This window comes from Myxocyprinus asiaticus, chromosome 36 (assembly GCF_019703515.2).
Source record: "Myxocyprinus asiaticus isolate MX2 ecotype Aquarium Trade chromosome 36, UBuf_Myxa_2, whole genome shotgun sequence".
In the NCBI taxonomy this organism is placed as follows: domain Eukaryota; kingdom Metazoa; phylum Chordata; class Actinopteri; order Cypriniformes; family Catostomidae; genus Myxocyprinus; species Myxocyprinus asiaticus.
Window position 1 is genome coordinate 24,479,792 of NC_059379.1, and position 17,041 is coordinate 24,496,832.

General features: G+C 37.8%; 1 protein-coding gene across 3 annotated transcripts in view; it reads right to left on the reverse strand.

The window, feature by feature from the left end:
- Positions 1 to 17,041, reverse strand: part of rnls (renalase, FAD-dependent amine oxidase) — a 56,956-nt gene that overhangs the window by 11,523 nt on the left and 28,392 nt on the right. For all 3 annotated transcript variants that reach the window (XM_051674650.1, XM_051674649.1, XM_051674651.1), the window contains exon 5: positions 7,508 to 7,681. In XM_051674650.1, coding sequence (XP_051530610.1) covers positions 7,508 to 7,681 — 174 coding nt within the window. The remainder of the gene's footprint in view (positions 1 to 7,507; positions 7,682 to 17,041) is intronic.

Here is a 17,041-nt window from a genome sequence, read left to right on the forward strand (position 1 = left end):
ACTCATGAATGAGACCAGGCCTGATGTATTAGCCTTGCACATGATGTAGTCATCCCTCTAATGACACTACTTTAAAACACAAATTTAACATGATTGGGGGAAATAATGCTTTATTGGGTTCCATAAACATGGGCTGTGATTGAGCAGCTGGAGATACAGTGATTTGGGCCAGTGATTGAAAATGGGCCGATGATGTTGTATCCCATCATTGATAAATGCCTGAGGACCAAGGGCAGGGTCGGAATAAGACCAAAGAGACTGGATAAATTGTAATATTAACCCTTTCATACGTTTCATCACACATATGTGACGGTTAATAACTGGGCCACACAGAGTAGCGTCACACATATGTGTTTCTGCAACAGCCAGTTACGTTACAAGCTGCCAGATTCAAATCGGCTTTCGCGCCAACACAGGCTGCGCTGGTCAAGCGTCTGTAATTTAGAATTGCTCAAACAGTTACTCATACAGTCTTTTAAACCACAGAATAAGTTTATTTTATATACATACATCCAACTCTTCACCAAGTACCAAGCTAAACAGTTTACAGCTCTTATATGCACAGTCAATACATCAAACGCGATCTTCCTTTGATGTGTGCTGCCATTTGTTTACATTAATAGTAGTTGTCATTAGTCAAACAAACAGCTACTCAAAGAGTCTTTTCAAGCACATATTATGTTTATTTTATGTAACAAACAGCCTAACTGTCATCAAAGTACCACAATAAGAGTTTTCAGCTTGTATATGCACATCCATAATATCTAAATGCGATCTTCTCATGCACGCAGCCATGTCTACTTATTAGTTGCAGATGCGGTTTTCATTCACACAAACAGCAACTCAAACAGTCTTTTCAGGCATATAATATGTTTTTTTTCTTAAACAGACAGCCAAACTATCACAAAAACATCACAATAACAGTTTAAAACTCGTATACTCACAGTGAAAACATGCTGATCGAGCGCGATTCTCCGATGCACGCAGCCAAGTTTGTTTACATTAGCGCTTCACACACACACACACACACAATGTCTGAGAAGTCAAACAGTGCATATAGGTAAACTGGACTGCTGATATTATTTGTTGATTTGTTTTTTACATCTAAAAAAACAAAATAAAACAAATACAGTACAGCAGACATAACCCATTTGTTCACGTTTACTATATTATATACAGTATTATATTTTATTTTGTATGACAATAAATCAAAAATGTATTAATTAATTAATAATAAAAAAATACTCCTCTACACTCCACGACATGCAAAAATAACTCACTCCAAGGGGCACTGCAGGGGAATTTAGACCCTGCTCATGAAAAGGTTAAAGCCACTGGTAGATTCACATGGTTAACACATTGGCTTTATGGTCACTTGTAAGGAGAGGCCTTATAGTAAAAACAGTCAGTTCAATAAGATGTATTCTATTCAGTATCATTTTGTGGACCAACAGGGAACAACGAGCCATTCAAATCATGACCATTGGCATGCACCAAGAGAACATGGTGTTTGAGGATGTATGATTGTAGGAAAAGGTTCCAAATGTTAGCTGCAAAGCTGGCATGGTTCTAGCAAGGGAAATAGGAAGTCCATTTTTTCACTCGCTTATATAAGAGTTCACAAGCATTTCAGCTAAAAGGGAAAGAGAGCACCACCTAACTTTCTGATTTCACACACAAATAATAATTTCCAATCACCAAAAATTATCATTTAAAATTTAGATGGAAGGAATTATGGACATGGCACAAAAAACGTTGTTTCCTAAGCTAAAATTATTGTTTTAACCAGTCAATATGAGGTTCACTTTTACAATATCAAGTAAATTAACTATTATTTTGGATGATGGTGAAACAAAACATTTTTATATTGTTCTTAATTTACCCCAAAGTCTTCGAAATACAGTATATTGAGCCAAACAATATAAAGTTGTATTTGTTGGACATTTTGTGTTAAATTCTTAAAGAGTGCACCATCTAACTTTCTGATTTTACTTAAAATTACATAAGCAACATTTAATGGAAGGATTAACTTGAACAACTATGGACAAGACATAAAGGATTGATTGAGTGTTGATTCCTTCGTGTGAAAATAACTAAAGTAATTGCTCTAACCAGTCAGTATGAGGTTGACTTTTGCTGACCAACTCAATAGTTTTATGAATATCAGCATTGGGCCAAAAACACAGAGACATGGTCATTTTCCATTGGCAGAGCAGTCAGACTGTATATGTGTTTGGCACAGGGCCAGACAAAGAGGAAAGGAAAAGGAGACGCAGAATGTGAGAGATAGAGAGAAAACGAAAGAGAGGCTGTCCTAAAAAAAGAAAAAGAAGAAAAAAAAAGAAAAAAAAAAAAAGAGTGTTTATGTATATGTATGCATCTGCCAGAATGTGACTGTGTGCGCGTGAGAGAGAGGTCATGAAGCGTGGGCAGAGAGCTGGCATTGTGCCTGCTGGTTGAGTCACTTATTTCTTGGTGGGGGCAGAGCTTGTCGCAAAGTTCACAGGGTGAATAGGAAACTGCATGTACTGCCTGACAGAAAATAACTTTCCAGAGTTACCACCAAATGAAAACATACGAATGAATTCCACTTTACAAATAAATTCATATTTTATAGCCCTATTTGAAAAGAATGAGTTTTCCTGGAGGTTTGGTAAATTCATGTTTTGTTTAAATTCACATAGGTGTACTGATAACTTACATACACAAATTACATTTCCACAATTCTTGTTACAAAACCTAATTATTACATATGCATTATTCATTTTCTATAGCCCTATTCAGACAGGACTATTTTTCCCTGAGGCGATTAGGCAATTTTGTGTTTCCCAGACGTCATATGGTTTTAAACCCGTCCGAATTTAACACTACTGTAAAAATGACAGTAAAATAGTAAAAATTCTGTAAAAATACGTATTTTCTGCCAATTTGGCTGTCCGAGTGAAGACTTTAAATGTATGTATTTTTTCCCGTTGTGAAGTCATGGAGCCACACAGTTACATTTGCCAAGAAAAAGTACATTTATTAATTCTATTTGTTATCAGACACAGGAGAGAAAGAAAATTTCAATTTAAATTGTGGTGTCATACAACGGTTTCCGATCTTCCTCGTCTCTCTTGGTCTCGCTCGGTCTTTCTCTGAAGGAAATACATTTGCAGGATATATTTAAGCATAACATAGCAGGTTAAAATAACTTCCCCTCCACTTATAATGTAAAACACACGTCAACACATGCAACTTCAACTCATATAAGGAAAGCTTACACATACAACCTACATAAAGCTTACATATGGCTGTAAGAGTTTACACATACAACCTATATAAGACTTGCACTTACAACCTATATAAAGCTTACAAAATTATGCAACCTTAACTTACACTAGGCTTTAAGCATGCATATTACACAACATAAGTTTAATAATGTAATACAAATTGATGATTAATAATACTGCAACATTACATTTTAGTCTTCAACGAGAAACCTATTGGTGTCTGGATAGGACTTTCTGTGACCTTTGTCGAACACCACATGTAAAGCAAAACATCTGATTGCCTGGTGCACCTTTATTATGGAATTATACATAATACTGTAATGTATGTGCGCACATCCAGAGCAACATGACCTTCCTTAAAGGAATAGTTCACCCAAAAATGAAAATTCTCTCATCATTTACTCACCCTCATGCCATCCCAGATGTGTATGACTTTCTTTCATCTGCTGAACTCAAATGAAGATTTTTAGAAGAATTTCTCAGCTCTTTTGGTCCATACAATGCAAGTGAATGGATGCCAACATTTTTAAGCTCCAAAAATCACATAAATCAGCATAAAAGTAATCCACAAGATTCCAGTGGTTAAATCCATGTCTTTACAAGAGATATGATAGGTGTGGGTGAGAAACAGATCAATATTTAAGTCATTTTTTACTATAAATCTCCACTTTCACATTCTTCTTCTTCTTGTGTTTATGATGATTCACATTCTTCATGCATACCGCCCCCCTACTGGGAAGGGAGAAGAATTTCAAGCAAAAAAGGACTTAAATATTGATCTGTTTCTCACCCACACCTACAATGTCACTTCTGAAAATATGGATTAAACCACTGGAGTCGCATGGATTACTTCTATATTGCCTTTATGTGCTTTTTGGAGCACCAATATTTTGGCACCCATTCACTTGCATTGTTTGGACCTACAGAGCTGAATATTCTTCTAAAATAGGTATAAATCATAATATGTTCTGCAGAAGAAAGAAAGTCATACAAATTTGGGATGGCATGAGGGTGAGTAAATGATGAAAGAATTTTCATTTTTGGGTGAGGTATCCCTTTAAGTAATGCCCACTTCCAGGTAACAGACACTCCCACCTCAGTAATAACAAAAGAGATCCCATTTGAATCAGTACATGAAATAACAAATACCCCTATATTAACAATTGTAACTTAAATGTTGTTTAGAAAACAAATTCCATCTGAATAGTGTTTTTTGGACAAAATTAAATATTTGTGGTCATTTTAGTATTTTGGTTAGGATTAGACTTTTCTAATAAGTTTCAGGCTTCTTGTGTCTTGTCTCACATAATTTACAAACCATTTCTGATTTTGGCAAACCATCATCCAGCCCTGATCTACTGTAGCTCATACTCGATTTACCGAACAGCACTAATGTGCTCCTTTCCAGATGCTTAGGAACACAGTAATAGCTTATCATTAGCGGACTGCCAAAAAGTTTTCAAAGAAAGCTTGGGGTGCTCTGTAAGATCAGGCGCAGACCTACTTTACTGGAACTACAAGCAAAACACATTACAGAAATGAAAATGAAGATTAAAGCATGGCCGTGTGAAGGCTGAAGAGGGTGGAAGGAGCTCTCTGGCCTAAAAGAACAGCACAGCAGAATGCAAAATTTAACAGCTCTCCTAATTATGATGTTGCCCTCGGAAACACTGGAGTGGATGGAAGGTGACAGGCGCAGAGGCTGTTTTCATGAGACTAATTCCAGTGGGCCCTAACAGATACACGGTCGTGAACTGAAACAACCTTTCTAAGAAATATTTTCACTAACACAACCACATGAAAACTCACAAACACAAACTTCTGTAGTTCATACATGCACAAAGCTCATATACACACACTAGACAAAGACATCTTAAGAACACATGAGCTCGAGGGGGCCTGGGTAGCTCAGTGGAAAAAAAAAATACGCTGGTTACCACCCCTGGAGTTCGCTAGTTTGAATCTCAGGGCGTGCTGAGTGACTCCAGCCAGGCTTACTAAGCAACCAAATTGGCCCGGTTGCTAGGGAGGGTGGAGTCACATGGGGTAACCTCCTCGTGGTCGCTATAATGTGGTTCGTTCTTGGTGGGGCGCGTGGTGAGTTGAGCGTGGATGCCGCAAAGCTATTTTAATTTGCATATGTTAATATCAATTTAATTCTTCTAATTTGCAGAGAAGACAGGACAGAGGGAAAGGGAGAATAAAGAGGATATAACACTAGTGAAATAAAGAGATGAAGAGGGTTTTAAAATTATTGCTTTAAAGAAAACATTTAAAATTATCGTTATGTGTGTGTACGGAATGGTCGACATGATAACCATGGCCAACTTTTGGTGTCTCGCAGATGTTAAAAAGAAACATGGATGCCAACAGTTCAACATCTTTGGTGTTATATGAAAAAGTTTTTTGACCAAAGTAATATAATCAATCACAGATTGTGGTCTGGCAATTTTTTGTAAATAAAGGTGGTGTGTTTTGTTTATGCTCTTTAAACTGCTGCTTTTAAACATTGCGCTCTACCTGGTTTGTAATGACAGGCCTAGAGAGAAGGGCTGGTGGGAGCAACTATGGAGGAGAGAGACAGCATAAAAATGTGTCAATGAAAGTCACATACCTCTGTTGTTTCTGTGATTTTATTGCACAATGAGAAATCAGAGTCCAAATTAGAGTGCCAGAATTTTTCAGGAATGAATTTGGTTATAGAATGTGTTTGTCACTGCCTGAATTTTTCAGGAGTGAATTCGGTTGTAGAATGCAGTTGTCATTACATGAATTTGGTCTTAGAATACAGTTGTCATTACATGAATTTTTTGAGAGTGAATTCATTTATAGAATGCAGTTGTCTTTACCTGAATTTTACGGAGTAAATTCGGCCTTAGAATGTAGTTATCATTACCCAAATTTTCAGGAGTGAATTCAGTAATAGAATGCTGTTGTCATTACCTGAATTTTTTGATTGTTAATTCTGTCTTAGAATGTGGTTGTCATTACCCAAATTTTCAGAAGTGAATTCGATTTTAGAATGCAGTTGACATTACCTATATTTTCAGGAGTGAATTTGGTTTATAGAATGGAGCTGTTATTAACTGAATTGTAGAGAGTGAATTCGGTTTATAGAATGGAGTTGTCATTACCTAAATTTTAGGGAGTGAATTCAGTATATAGAATAGATTTGTCATTAACTGAATTTTCATGAGTGAATTCAGTTGTGGAATGCTTTTATCATTACTTGATTTTTTGGGAGTGAATTCAGTTTATAGAATGGAGTTCTCATTACCTGAATTTTTGGGAGTGAATTTGGTTTATAGAATGGATTTTTCATTAACTGAATTTTCAGGAGTGAATTCGGTTGTGGAATGCAGTTATCATTACCTGAATTTTTGGGAGTGAATTCAGTTTATAAAATGGATTTGTCATTAACTGAATTTTCAGGAGTGAATTCGGTTGTGGAATGCAGTTATCATTACCTGAATTTTCGGGAGTGAATTCGGTTTATAGAATGGAGTTCTCATTACCTGAATTTTCGGGAGTTAATTTATTTCGGTTTATAGAATGCAGTTATCATTACCTGAACTTTTGGGAGTGAATTCAGTTTATAGAATGCAGTTATCATTACCTGAATTTTCAGGAGTGAATTCAGTTTATAGAATGCAGTTATCATTACCTGAACATTTGGGAGTGAATTCAGTTTATAGAATGCAGTTATCATTACCTGAATTTTCAGGAGTGAATTCGGTTGTTGATCAATATTTATTTATAAAGCACATTTAAAAAATGTAGTTGTGTTGCCTTAAATTTCTGTGAGCGAATTCGGTTTATAGAATGGAGGTGTCATTACCTGAATTTTCAGGAGTGAATTCGGTTGTGGAATGCAGTTATCATTACCTGAATTTTCGGGAGTGAATTTGGTTTATAGAACGGAGTTATCATTACCTGAATTTTCGAGAGTGAATTCAGTTGTGGATTGCAGTTATCATTACCTGAATTTTCAGGACTGATTTTGGTTATAGAATGCTATTTGTCACTCCTGTTAATAAATCAAAAAGTGTGTGTACAGAAAGGGATTGAGAACTCAGAAGAAGAGTGACAACTGTGTTTATCTGCTGTGTGTACGTGCCTGGTGTTTGAAAGAAACATGAAAGCAAGAAAAAACAGAAAAGACAGAAAAACAGAGTGAAAGATGCAAGTGAGAGCGGGAGATAGAGATGAGAGGAAGAAAACATGAAGGCACTGACCTAAATTGCGCTTTTTATCGTCTATGGCGATGAAGCGAATGCAGGGATTATTGGAGACGTACTGGGCCGCCCAAGGGACGTCGATCCGCACGTCGGCTTTGTAGAAGAGTCCAAGTGCATAGCGGGAAGAGTAACTGACAGCCTCCAGCTTCCTCCGCTGATTCTCCCCCATCACTGCACAGACACAAACACAGCAGTACAGGATGAAGCCTCTGGGCCCCAGCTAGCTCATCTCATCCACACTTCTCTCTGTTCAATTCAGACAGCCGCCAGCAACGGTGTCTGTGAAGAACGGCCCTTCAGATCGCACAGATCAAATGAGAGAAATGCTGTGCCGCCAACTCACAGAGCTTCCACAGCACCAAGTCTGACAACATACTTCCCTGCTGACAAGACCAGCTTAAACCAGCATGTTTAATGCTGGTTAGGAGCTGGAACCAGAACAGCCATTTTGTTCACCGGTAAAAACTCCTGGTCTTGCAGGTTAAGATAATTAAAGGGATATTTCACCCAAAAATTAAAATTTGCTCACCCTCATGTTTTTCCAAACCTGTATGACTTTCTTCCTTCTGCAGAACAGAAAAGATGATGTTAGGCAGAATGTTAGCTCACTATTTACATTTTATTTTCATTGCATAATTTTTTTCTCTCCATACAATGGAATGGTGACTAAGGCTAACATCATGCCTTCTTTTGTGTTCCACAAAAGAAAGAAAGTCATATTGGAACAAAATGAATGTGAGTAAATGATGACAGAATGTTTTTGGGGCCAACTATCCCTATAAGATTCCTGGTGAGGACACCAGCATCCAAAACACAACAATCTGGTGATCTGGTTTCCATAACAGGCTTCTTAAACTAGCTTAATCAGCAAGGGTGTAACAAAAGCATGGAGATAGATGTATAGTTGATGAGTAGGGTCTTTAAAAATAAAACCAGCAAGTCCTTTTTGCAAACAAAATGTGTGGAGGTTTAAACAGACAGTGAGTGACACTTTAATGAGAATGCAGTGGAAGAATGCCACTTGAGCTTTTAGGATTCTTTCTCATTTTGTTTTTTTTTTTTTTCTCATTTTAAATGCTGTCCTTGTTTCCTGACTGGAACATCTGTTATTTATTGGAAACAAGCAGTCACACTAAGGCCTGGTTTAGTTATTTAGGGCCCACAGGTACTGAGTATAGTAAAGGTTAAAGGTCACCCCTGCAGAATCAAATGCATATTTCTTCCCGTTTCCAGTGAGAGAAGAAGGGGGTTCAGAGAAAAGCAAAAAGAGAAAAATTAGGACCTGATCAACATTATTCTACAAAGCAGTTTCTTCCCCTAAAGCATCAAACAGATGTTTGGTCAAAAAAAGATTAACAAAATTACAGGGGGGGGGGGTGGGGGGGGGGGCAGTGCTTGTGTGTCAACGAGCGACAAACTCCTGGAGATATTGGAGACATTTTTGGGCTTTGTGTAGCACCTTTGGACCTGACAGCTACTGTCACTATGTGATTCAGTTCTACAATTTTATGATTTTATTTATGAATCTTATTCAATAATTTTTGTTAACCAAGTTTTGGTTCATCATCAATCTTTGTCTTGTACATGGCATGACATTTGTTTTACAGTTTTACCTATACAGTACATACAGTGTATACTGTATAGTTTTATATTTACATAGGACATGGTGTAAAGGTATAATGTAGTTGCCCCTCTACAAGCACAACTGGCCCCAGTTGTGTCAATCTTTCAAAAACTCAAGCTGCTTTGTTCTTTGTTAGGATCAACAGATCATAAGAGAATACTTTTCTGTGGCTGTGTGGTTTGCCAAAGGACAGTGATGCCACGCAAACCCCCCCTCACATCCTCAACCACCGCTGTAATTTTGTTGTCACAGCGAACACTTCACCGACTGCTAGTTCAATTAGGAAGCAAACGACTGATGATGATAGAATACGACAACAGAGGTGAAACGGTCACATGACTACGCCCGGACATGTCCCTTTTATTACTTTCTGTGTCATTGCGGAACATCTGGGGGAGATTAGGAGCATGTAAATGTGCCCCTTGGTACAGAAACAATCTGGTGCAGCATCTGAGCGTGGAAAGCCCATGGATAATGCAAACCCTGTCTGCTGAATCCATACAGGGGCTTTCTTTTTTCTCATGGTAATGGAATCTGGTTACAGAACATGCCATTATTAATCGGCATAAAAGATCCCAACGCAAAAAGGAATATTTAATGAAACAGATATGAGAACACTTTTTACCACATTAACCCATTTAAGTTGTCAGAAATCACTTTCGCTGGTCCGGACAATAAGTGCGGATGCACATTAATGAATCATCCCCTTTCAAAAGGCATGGGACCCCCTACGACTTCCATTTCGAGTAAAAGAGACTACCTATTTGATGGTCTGAATTACTTCAGCTTAGCCACAACTACTGAGATGTTTTTAGACCTATTCTTTCAAAAAGAAAAGTACAGGCTATGCATTTTCTGGCTGCAACACTAAGTAAAGCTCTGAGTCATGCTGCAAAGTGGATACTGCCTTACATTACCCCCCTACCCTCTTCCTGTCGGCTCAGGTTGGTAGCACAATTACCATTGACAGGTTTGTACTGTAGGTCTTCTAATTTCAGCTCAAGCACACACCACATGCTCGGAGCTTACAAACCAGCTGATCTGACAAAGCACAAAAGCCATGAACAAACTGCTTTCTTCCACCAGTAAGTAGTTGTAAAACAGTCAGATATATAGTATTTATGTTTTATAGTCAAAATATTTCATGTTTCAGTAGGTATATATACAGTTGCCCCAAAAAGTACACAGTAAAAAATGTAATTGCAGCTTATGGGGGTTTTTATGTCACAGATATTATAACATGTGAATGACTTTGCATCTACATAAAAACACATATTAGACCAACAATATTCCCCAAAATATTGTCCCAACTAACATAAGAGTCGTCTGAACTAACAATTTCATATTGAACAATGATGCTGATTGCGAGTTCCCAGCATGCTTTGCAACATGAATAAATTATGCGGTTAGTGTCATAGGCTTATTTTTGGCTGTTTGCTGACTTTATTTATGCTGTTACTGTGGTTTTTTGTTGCCACTGTTAGTCAGTTATTGTGTGGTGATGTTAGGAGCTCATCTTTTAACTTAATGAGGATTGCTGATTGTCACCATTATAGAGGTTTTTGTGCTAAGGGTTTTGTGTGTCTACAGCTGGGTTTCCATCAAAATGTTTAGCGTTTTTTAAGTGCATTTCTAAACATTAAACTTACGAAAGTACTAACTGTTGCATGTTTCCATCCACTACATAATGCACATTATTATGAGGGAGCCATCTCGTCATGATGGAGCAGCTGAATGACCTCCCTGCTTCAGGGAGAGTTTTATTTGCAAGATTGGAGCAAGTATCTAATTTTATTAAATGCATCCACAAGACACCGCTGAATAAGTGTAATATTTGATATAATGGGGCTGAAATGACTGGGATGCCACATGCCGCCAGTCTCCGCATACCTGGGAGCGCCCAGTCTCAAAACTGTTCTGGTGGATTGTGAGGACCAACTTTGACGAGCAGCTGTGGGTTAAACACTTCCGAATGACAAGGGCTATGTTCAAAGAATTGTGTGCCAAGGTCTTTCATTGGGCCAGTCACATCAAGCTATTGCACGCTCATAACACATGCACGAATGGTCAAAACACGTCATCGTTTTGCGAATAAACTGTTTCCATCACCTTAATGCACATTTTAACTAATGCAAAACTCCAATCCACCTCCTCCTAGCGCATTAAATTTTATGCAAATTTAGAAAGTTTATTCGCATATCAAGCATTTCCAGTCAGGATTTCTTATGCGCAATTTCAAAATGCACAAAAATAGTTGGATGGAAACCCAGTTTGTGTCAAACAATTGTATGTATTGCTTCGCAAGACATAACTATCTTCAGAGGCAAAGACTGCAGTTAACTCCATGTAAAAGTAATTGAAATGGTGACAAAATTAAAGTTCTCATATTGCGAATTGATAGTTGGCTGAACAAGTAATTAACTAGTAGTTCTCTCAACAAAAATTTTGCGGGTGAGTGAACAAATTCACATTGACTAAACAAAGCAATGTTACTGAGGACAATTATTAAGACAGTTGTTGGGAGAACAGATTAATAGATTAAACTACTTTTAAGGGGAAAGGAGAAAGATTTAACAAAGCAGACTTGTTGTAGCATAGTTATTTAAACAAGAACTGAATAATTAATTCCCTAATGAGTCCCTTTTCCTTTGTCAAGACTCATTCTTTGAAATAGGGACCTCTTAAAATGCTATGCACTTAAGAAGCTTGTTTTAGGAGGACTTGATACAATGCCTTGCGTTTGTGCAGGCAAATGTAAAATTATATTCACCTAGAGGAATATTTATCAACCTTTCCTTACCCTGTCGTCCTCAGCCCATGGAGAGACAATATATACTTTTTACTTAAGTGTTTAACAAATGAAACTCAAACTCTGAAAAGTGCAGTTTTAAGTTTTCCACTTTATCCATCTTTATAAAAAATGCATACCCATTGTCCTTTCATTGTGATGGTTTGTATTTGCTCTCTTAATGATAAGTAATGGCACTAATGTGCAATGAGAGCATTGGTGAGCACTCGAGTAAAAATTTCCTCTTGCTTTAGACAGAGGGATTTGATTTCATTACACACATCTGTGATCTTTAGCCTCCTTCCCTGACACATCCTCCGGTCGAAGGACTAACAAATCCACATGAGCAGAATTCTACCCAAACATTCAAGCTCTTTCAATCTTCTGAAGGAAAAAAACTCACTCACATCGCTCTGCGAATGAGCCCTGCATAGCCTCAAATGCAAGACATACCTTACACTAAACCACACTCACTTGCAGAGCCACATACACAGCTGATGTCCTCTTCCTCTTCACACACTTGTTACCTCAGAGATCTTCAGAGTCTGCTTTGCGTCTGTCTGTACATAATAAATCTCTAGTCTGTGTGCGAAGGGCAGGGCAGAGTTTGGGGGCTTTGGCCAGCTGTGCTATATACTAGGCCTCACAGAGTGCGAATGAAAGAAAATAAAGATAGAAAGAGGGCAATGCTAACCCCTGCCTGCTTTTAAACACATGCTTACAGTTCCTGCCATACATATGCAGCACATTTGCAACCACTCAGGGATGAATTCACTGAAAAGTTTTGTGTGCAGTATTTTGACTCACAAGAACATGAATTATGACACACAAATTGTGTTCAGAACAATTTTTTTGCGCATATTTGCATTGTTTATTCATTAAATCAAATGCTAAAACAACACTGACAGCATGTGCAAATAAACAACACTATAAGCGCATTATTTTTTTTTAAGCAAACTCCCCCCAAAAGAAAAAGGCTAGATTTCAAGTTACTCCCAGTAAATACCAAGGCTGTATAAACTGCTTGCAAATTAGCCATCGCTTGACTATGAGGATTTTACTCATCTAACCTGAAAAAGCAAACCATCTGAAGCTCTACAGCAGTAATCTGAAGTTGGTCATTGACATGTGTTTGGCTGTGAGAGTGACTACATTAGTATCTGCGAGTGTGTGTGTGTGTGCGTGAGTGTGTGTGCAGCTTTGAGAAGAGAAGGTTAACTTTTTCCAGTTGGCCGCTTAGGGGCATGTGCTGAACTGTGTGCTCGCGGCCCTTGGATCTTTGATGTAGGAGTGGGTGAAACGTTCACTCTAACTCAGCATGTAGACAGAGCCATGCTTAATCAATGCAGGCCACAGCAGACAGTGAGTCCTACAGTACCCTGCATTCAACTTCAGAAAAGGTGCTGCACTTAACTTCTAAGTCTAAGAGACCTACTAACTTATAAAGGAAACGATTACCCAAAATAGAAGATTCTGTCATTATTTTCTCACCTCATATAATGAATGTAATTCCAACCTGTATTCTGTTATTTTATCTGTCAAACACAACAGGACAGTTCTGGAAGAATTTTTATGCAGCTTAATTCTATACGAGTTCACATGACTGTAACAGTTCTATAACAGTTCACACTGATCATGGCTGTCAAGCTTCAAAAACACTGTAAAAAATGTTGTTGTTGTTTCAACTTTTGTTGTTGTTGTTGTTTTTCGTGCTGCCTTAAAATTTAAAGTTGTGTTAACTCAAGAGGGAAAGTTGTTTAAACAGAACATAAAGTTGACAAATCAATTTAACTGGTTAAATGAGCTTAATGTCTTTTTACGTAAACCTGACTTTCTTAGTTCAATCAACTATATTCTAATTCAATTCAAACTCAATATAAAAGTACAGTTACTTGTATTCTTATTGAATATTAATAGCTATAGAAGTAGTTGGGGCTATTCCATTACCAAAGGTTTGATAATAAATACAGTTGATGATCAGAGACCAACGACTGATCTCTCTATCACATTCAGACTTAAAAGTGCATCCCATTAAAAAAGTTTTACTCCTAAAGAAATGAATTGCAATTTTGAAATATATATATAAAATCATGACCACTCACATGAGATGAGGACTCTAGTCATATTAGTAACCTTTTAAAAGCTGTTTTATTCTACATGGGGCAGGGGCGCTCTCATGGGGGCTGCCTTGTAAGATTCACATGACCAGCCGAATACTACTCACTTTATCTCAGTAACCGTCTTGTTATTGGACACTTTCACTATTGGATTAAATTAATCATGACTCACTGTGAATAGTGAATTTCTACAATGGCATCTGTAACTGAAAACTATTGATTTTGAATGATGCTGCATCCACACCACTAGGTGTCACTGTAAGTCCAGTATAACATAAACAAAAAGTTACTGAGTGCACCTTTAAAAGGATAGTTCACCCAAAAATGATTTTGTGTGATTTTTGGAGCTTCAAAGGTCTGATCACCATCACTGTTCCCTCTAAGCTACGCGCGTGCATGTCCGAACACTTTTTATATTTCTCCCGCGCAGACGGAGAAAACCTCTGTGCACTGCGCTCAGGCTCAAAAAACCTAGAGATTTCTTGTAGAGCTAAATACATACTAAGTGTTTCAACTGGAGTCCATGTGAATGTTCATTTTTTTTCCAGTATGAAGCTGAAGCTTTGAGTGAAATACTGTGTAAAAAAAAACTAGGTGGAAATTCGTATTATTAAGTAGTGATACAACACATCCAAATAACTGCATTTACTGTGAGGCGCGAGTGCTATTGGTGAATGTGGATATGGCTCCACGCCAAACGGTTAAATATGATTCATAGTCAATGCCTGTTGACTGAATAACACAAACAGTCACTTATGTCTCATGTGAATGCAAAAAGGTGCAACAAGAAATCAGGTATGTGTCAAAATTTTGGATCTGTACATTAGACATTGCAGTGTAAATGCACTAATGCAGCCTAACAGATCTGTCGCTATTGTTAACAAACAACAAGATTGAAAAGAATGCCACTGACTGCTCTTTATTTAGGCCTACATTATGTTTTATATTAGACTACTTTGTTCTTAATTTAGTTTATACATAGGCTACTTCTTTATTATTACCTGAATCATTCAAAACATTAAACAATGTTTAGTTAATTAGTTTACTTACTTTTTAAATAAAGGAGTGCATTCAATAACATATTAGCCTATCCATTTTTACTATGCTATTGAAATTTCAAAAAACAAGAATTGTGAAATTTCACTGGTATTGGTACCAACAAAAATGTTGGTGTGTGTGTGTGTGCGCATATACATATATACTGTATATATAATTCTGCTCAGGTGGCCGAATGTTCTGCCCAATACAAATAGGATTTGCTCAGCAACAACAAAAATTAGAGGGAACATTGATCACCATTCACTTGCATTGTGTGGACCAACAGAGCTAAGATATTCTTCTAAAAATCTTTGTTTTCTGCAGAAGAAAGTAAGTCCTACACATCTGGGATGACATGAGGGAGTAAATGATCCCTGGGTGAACTATCCCTTTAAGCTTGTCAAGGAGACATGAACGGGCCTCAGCAATTTACATGCAAATCACAGTGATGGTGACAATCAAACACATTGAGTAAAAAGATAAGCTTTGAATTATTGCTACATGACAAATAACAAAAAGTGGCAACAAACACAACAATCAACAGCATAAATAAAAGCAGCAAACGAAAAGATAAGAGAGTAACACTAATTTTCATAAATAGTTTATGCTGATGCATGCTGGGAATCCAAATATGTGAGAGTTATGTGTGTAATAATTGAGTTATCTCAGCAAGATCTATCCAGGGCAGTAATTCTGACATTTAAAGTTACTATAAGGTAAAATATTTTTTACAAGGACAAAAACACCAAAACACCATAAAAGCACTATATTAGTAGTCCATATGGCTAGTGCACTATACTCCAAGTCTTCTGAAGTCCTACGACAGCTTCATGTCAGGAACAGACCCAAATTTACATAATTTTTCATTAATAAGCATTCCCTTTGCCGAAGCTCTGAAATTAACTACAAAAGACGTCTGGACTACAAAAATGGCACGTCGACACGCCAATGCTATGTTCCATTCAACTCAGAAAGTTGTAATTTCCAACTTCCTACTCGGAAAAGAGCAATGGAATGCCACATAAGGTCAGAATTCCAACATAGAAACTTGGGCGGAAGCCCTCAACTCTGATTTTTGCTGAGATGCAGGTTTGTGATGTCATGCAAGCGTTTCGGCACCCAGGGAGATTTACATAGTAAATAATAAACATTTATTTTTTCTCCCCTTTTTCTCCCCAATTTGGAATGCCCAATTCCCAATGCACTCCAAGTTCTCATTGTGGCGTAGTGACTCGCCTCAATCCGGGTGGCGTAGGACAAATCTCAGTTGCTTCCGCGTCTGAGACCGTCAATCCGTGCATCTTATCACGTGGCTTGTTGAGCGCATTACCATGGAGACATAGCGCGTGTGGAGGCTTCACGCCATCCACCGCGGCATCCACACACAACTCACCATGTGCCCCACCAAGAGGGAACCACATTATAGTGACCACAAGGAGGTTACCCCATGTGACTCTACCCTCCCTAGCAACCGGGCCAATTTGGTTGCTTAGGAGACCTGGCTGGAGAACTTGCGAACTCCAGGGGTGGTGGTCAGCGTCTTTACTCGCTGAGTTACCCAGGTCCCCAAACATTTATTTTTAAGCAAATAAAATACATAAATGAGTCAAAGTTCCTATATTTGATCATTATAAATCTTTAGCAAACTTGTGCAGAGACAGGTGAGTAAAGTTTGGTACATTATATTCACATGTGGAAGAAATGCATAGTATGCTAGTAATGCATAGAATTGTTTATGCTCCACAATTTGGTTGTCTCCACTGACAATCAAATACCTACTAACCTGACGGGAGCATTGCAATGTTGTTTCCGAGCATCATTTATGGTTGGAGATCGAAGATATAAAGTATGAATATCTCACATACAACTCTGAATGGAATGCAGCACAAATGCCACTGGTTTTCATTTGGTCAAACCTGACAGAACGAGTCATATTTGATTTGAGCTATGCAAGGAAAGATTTT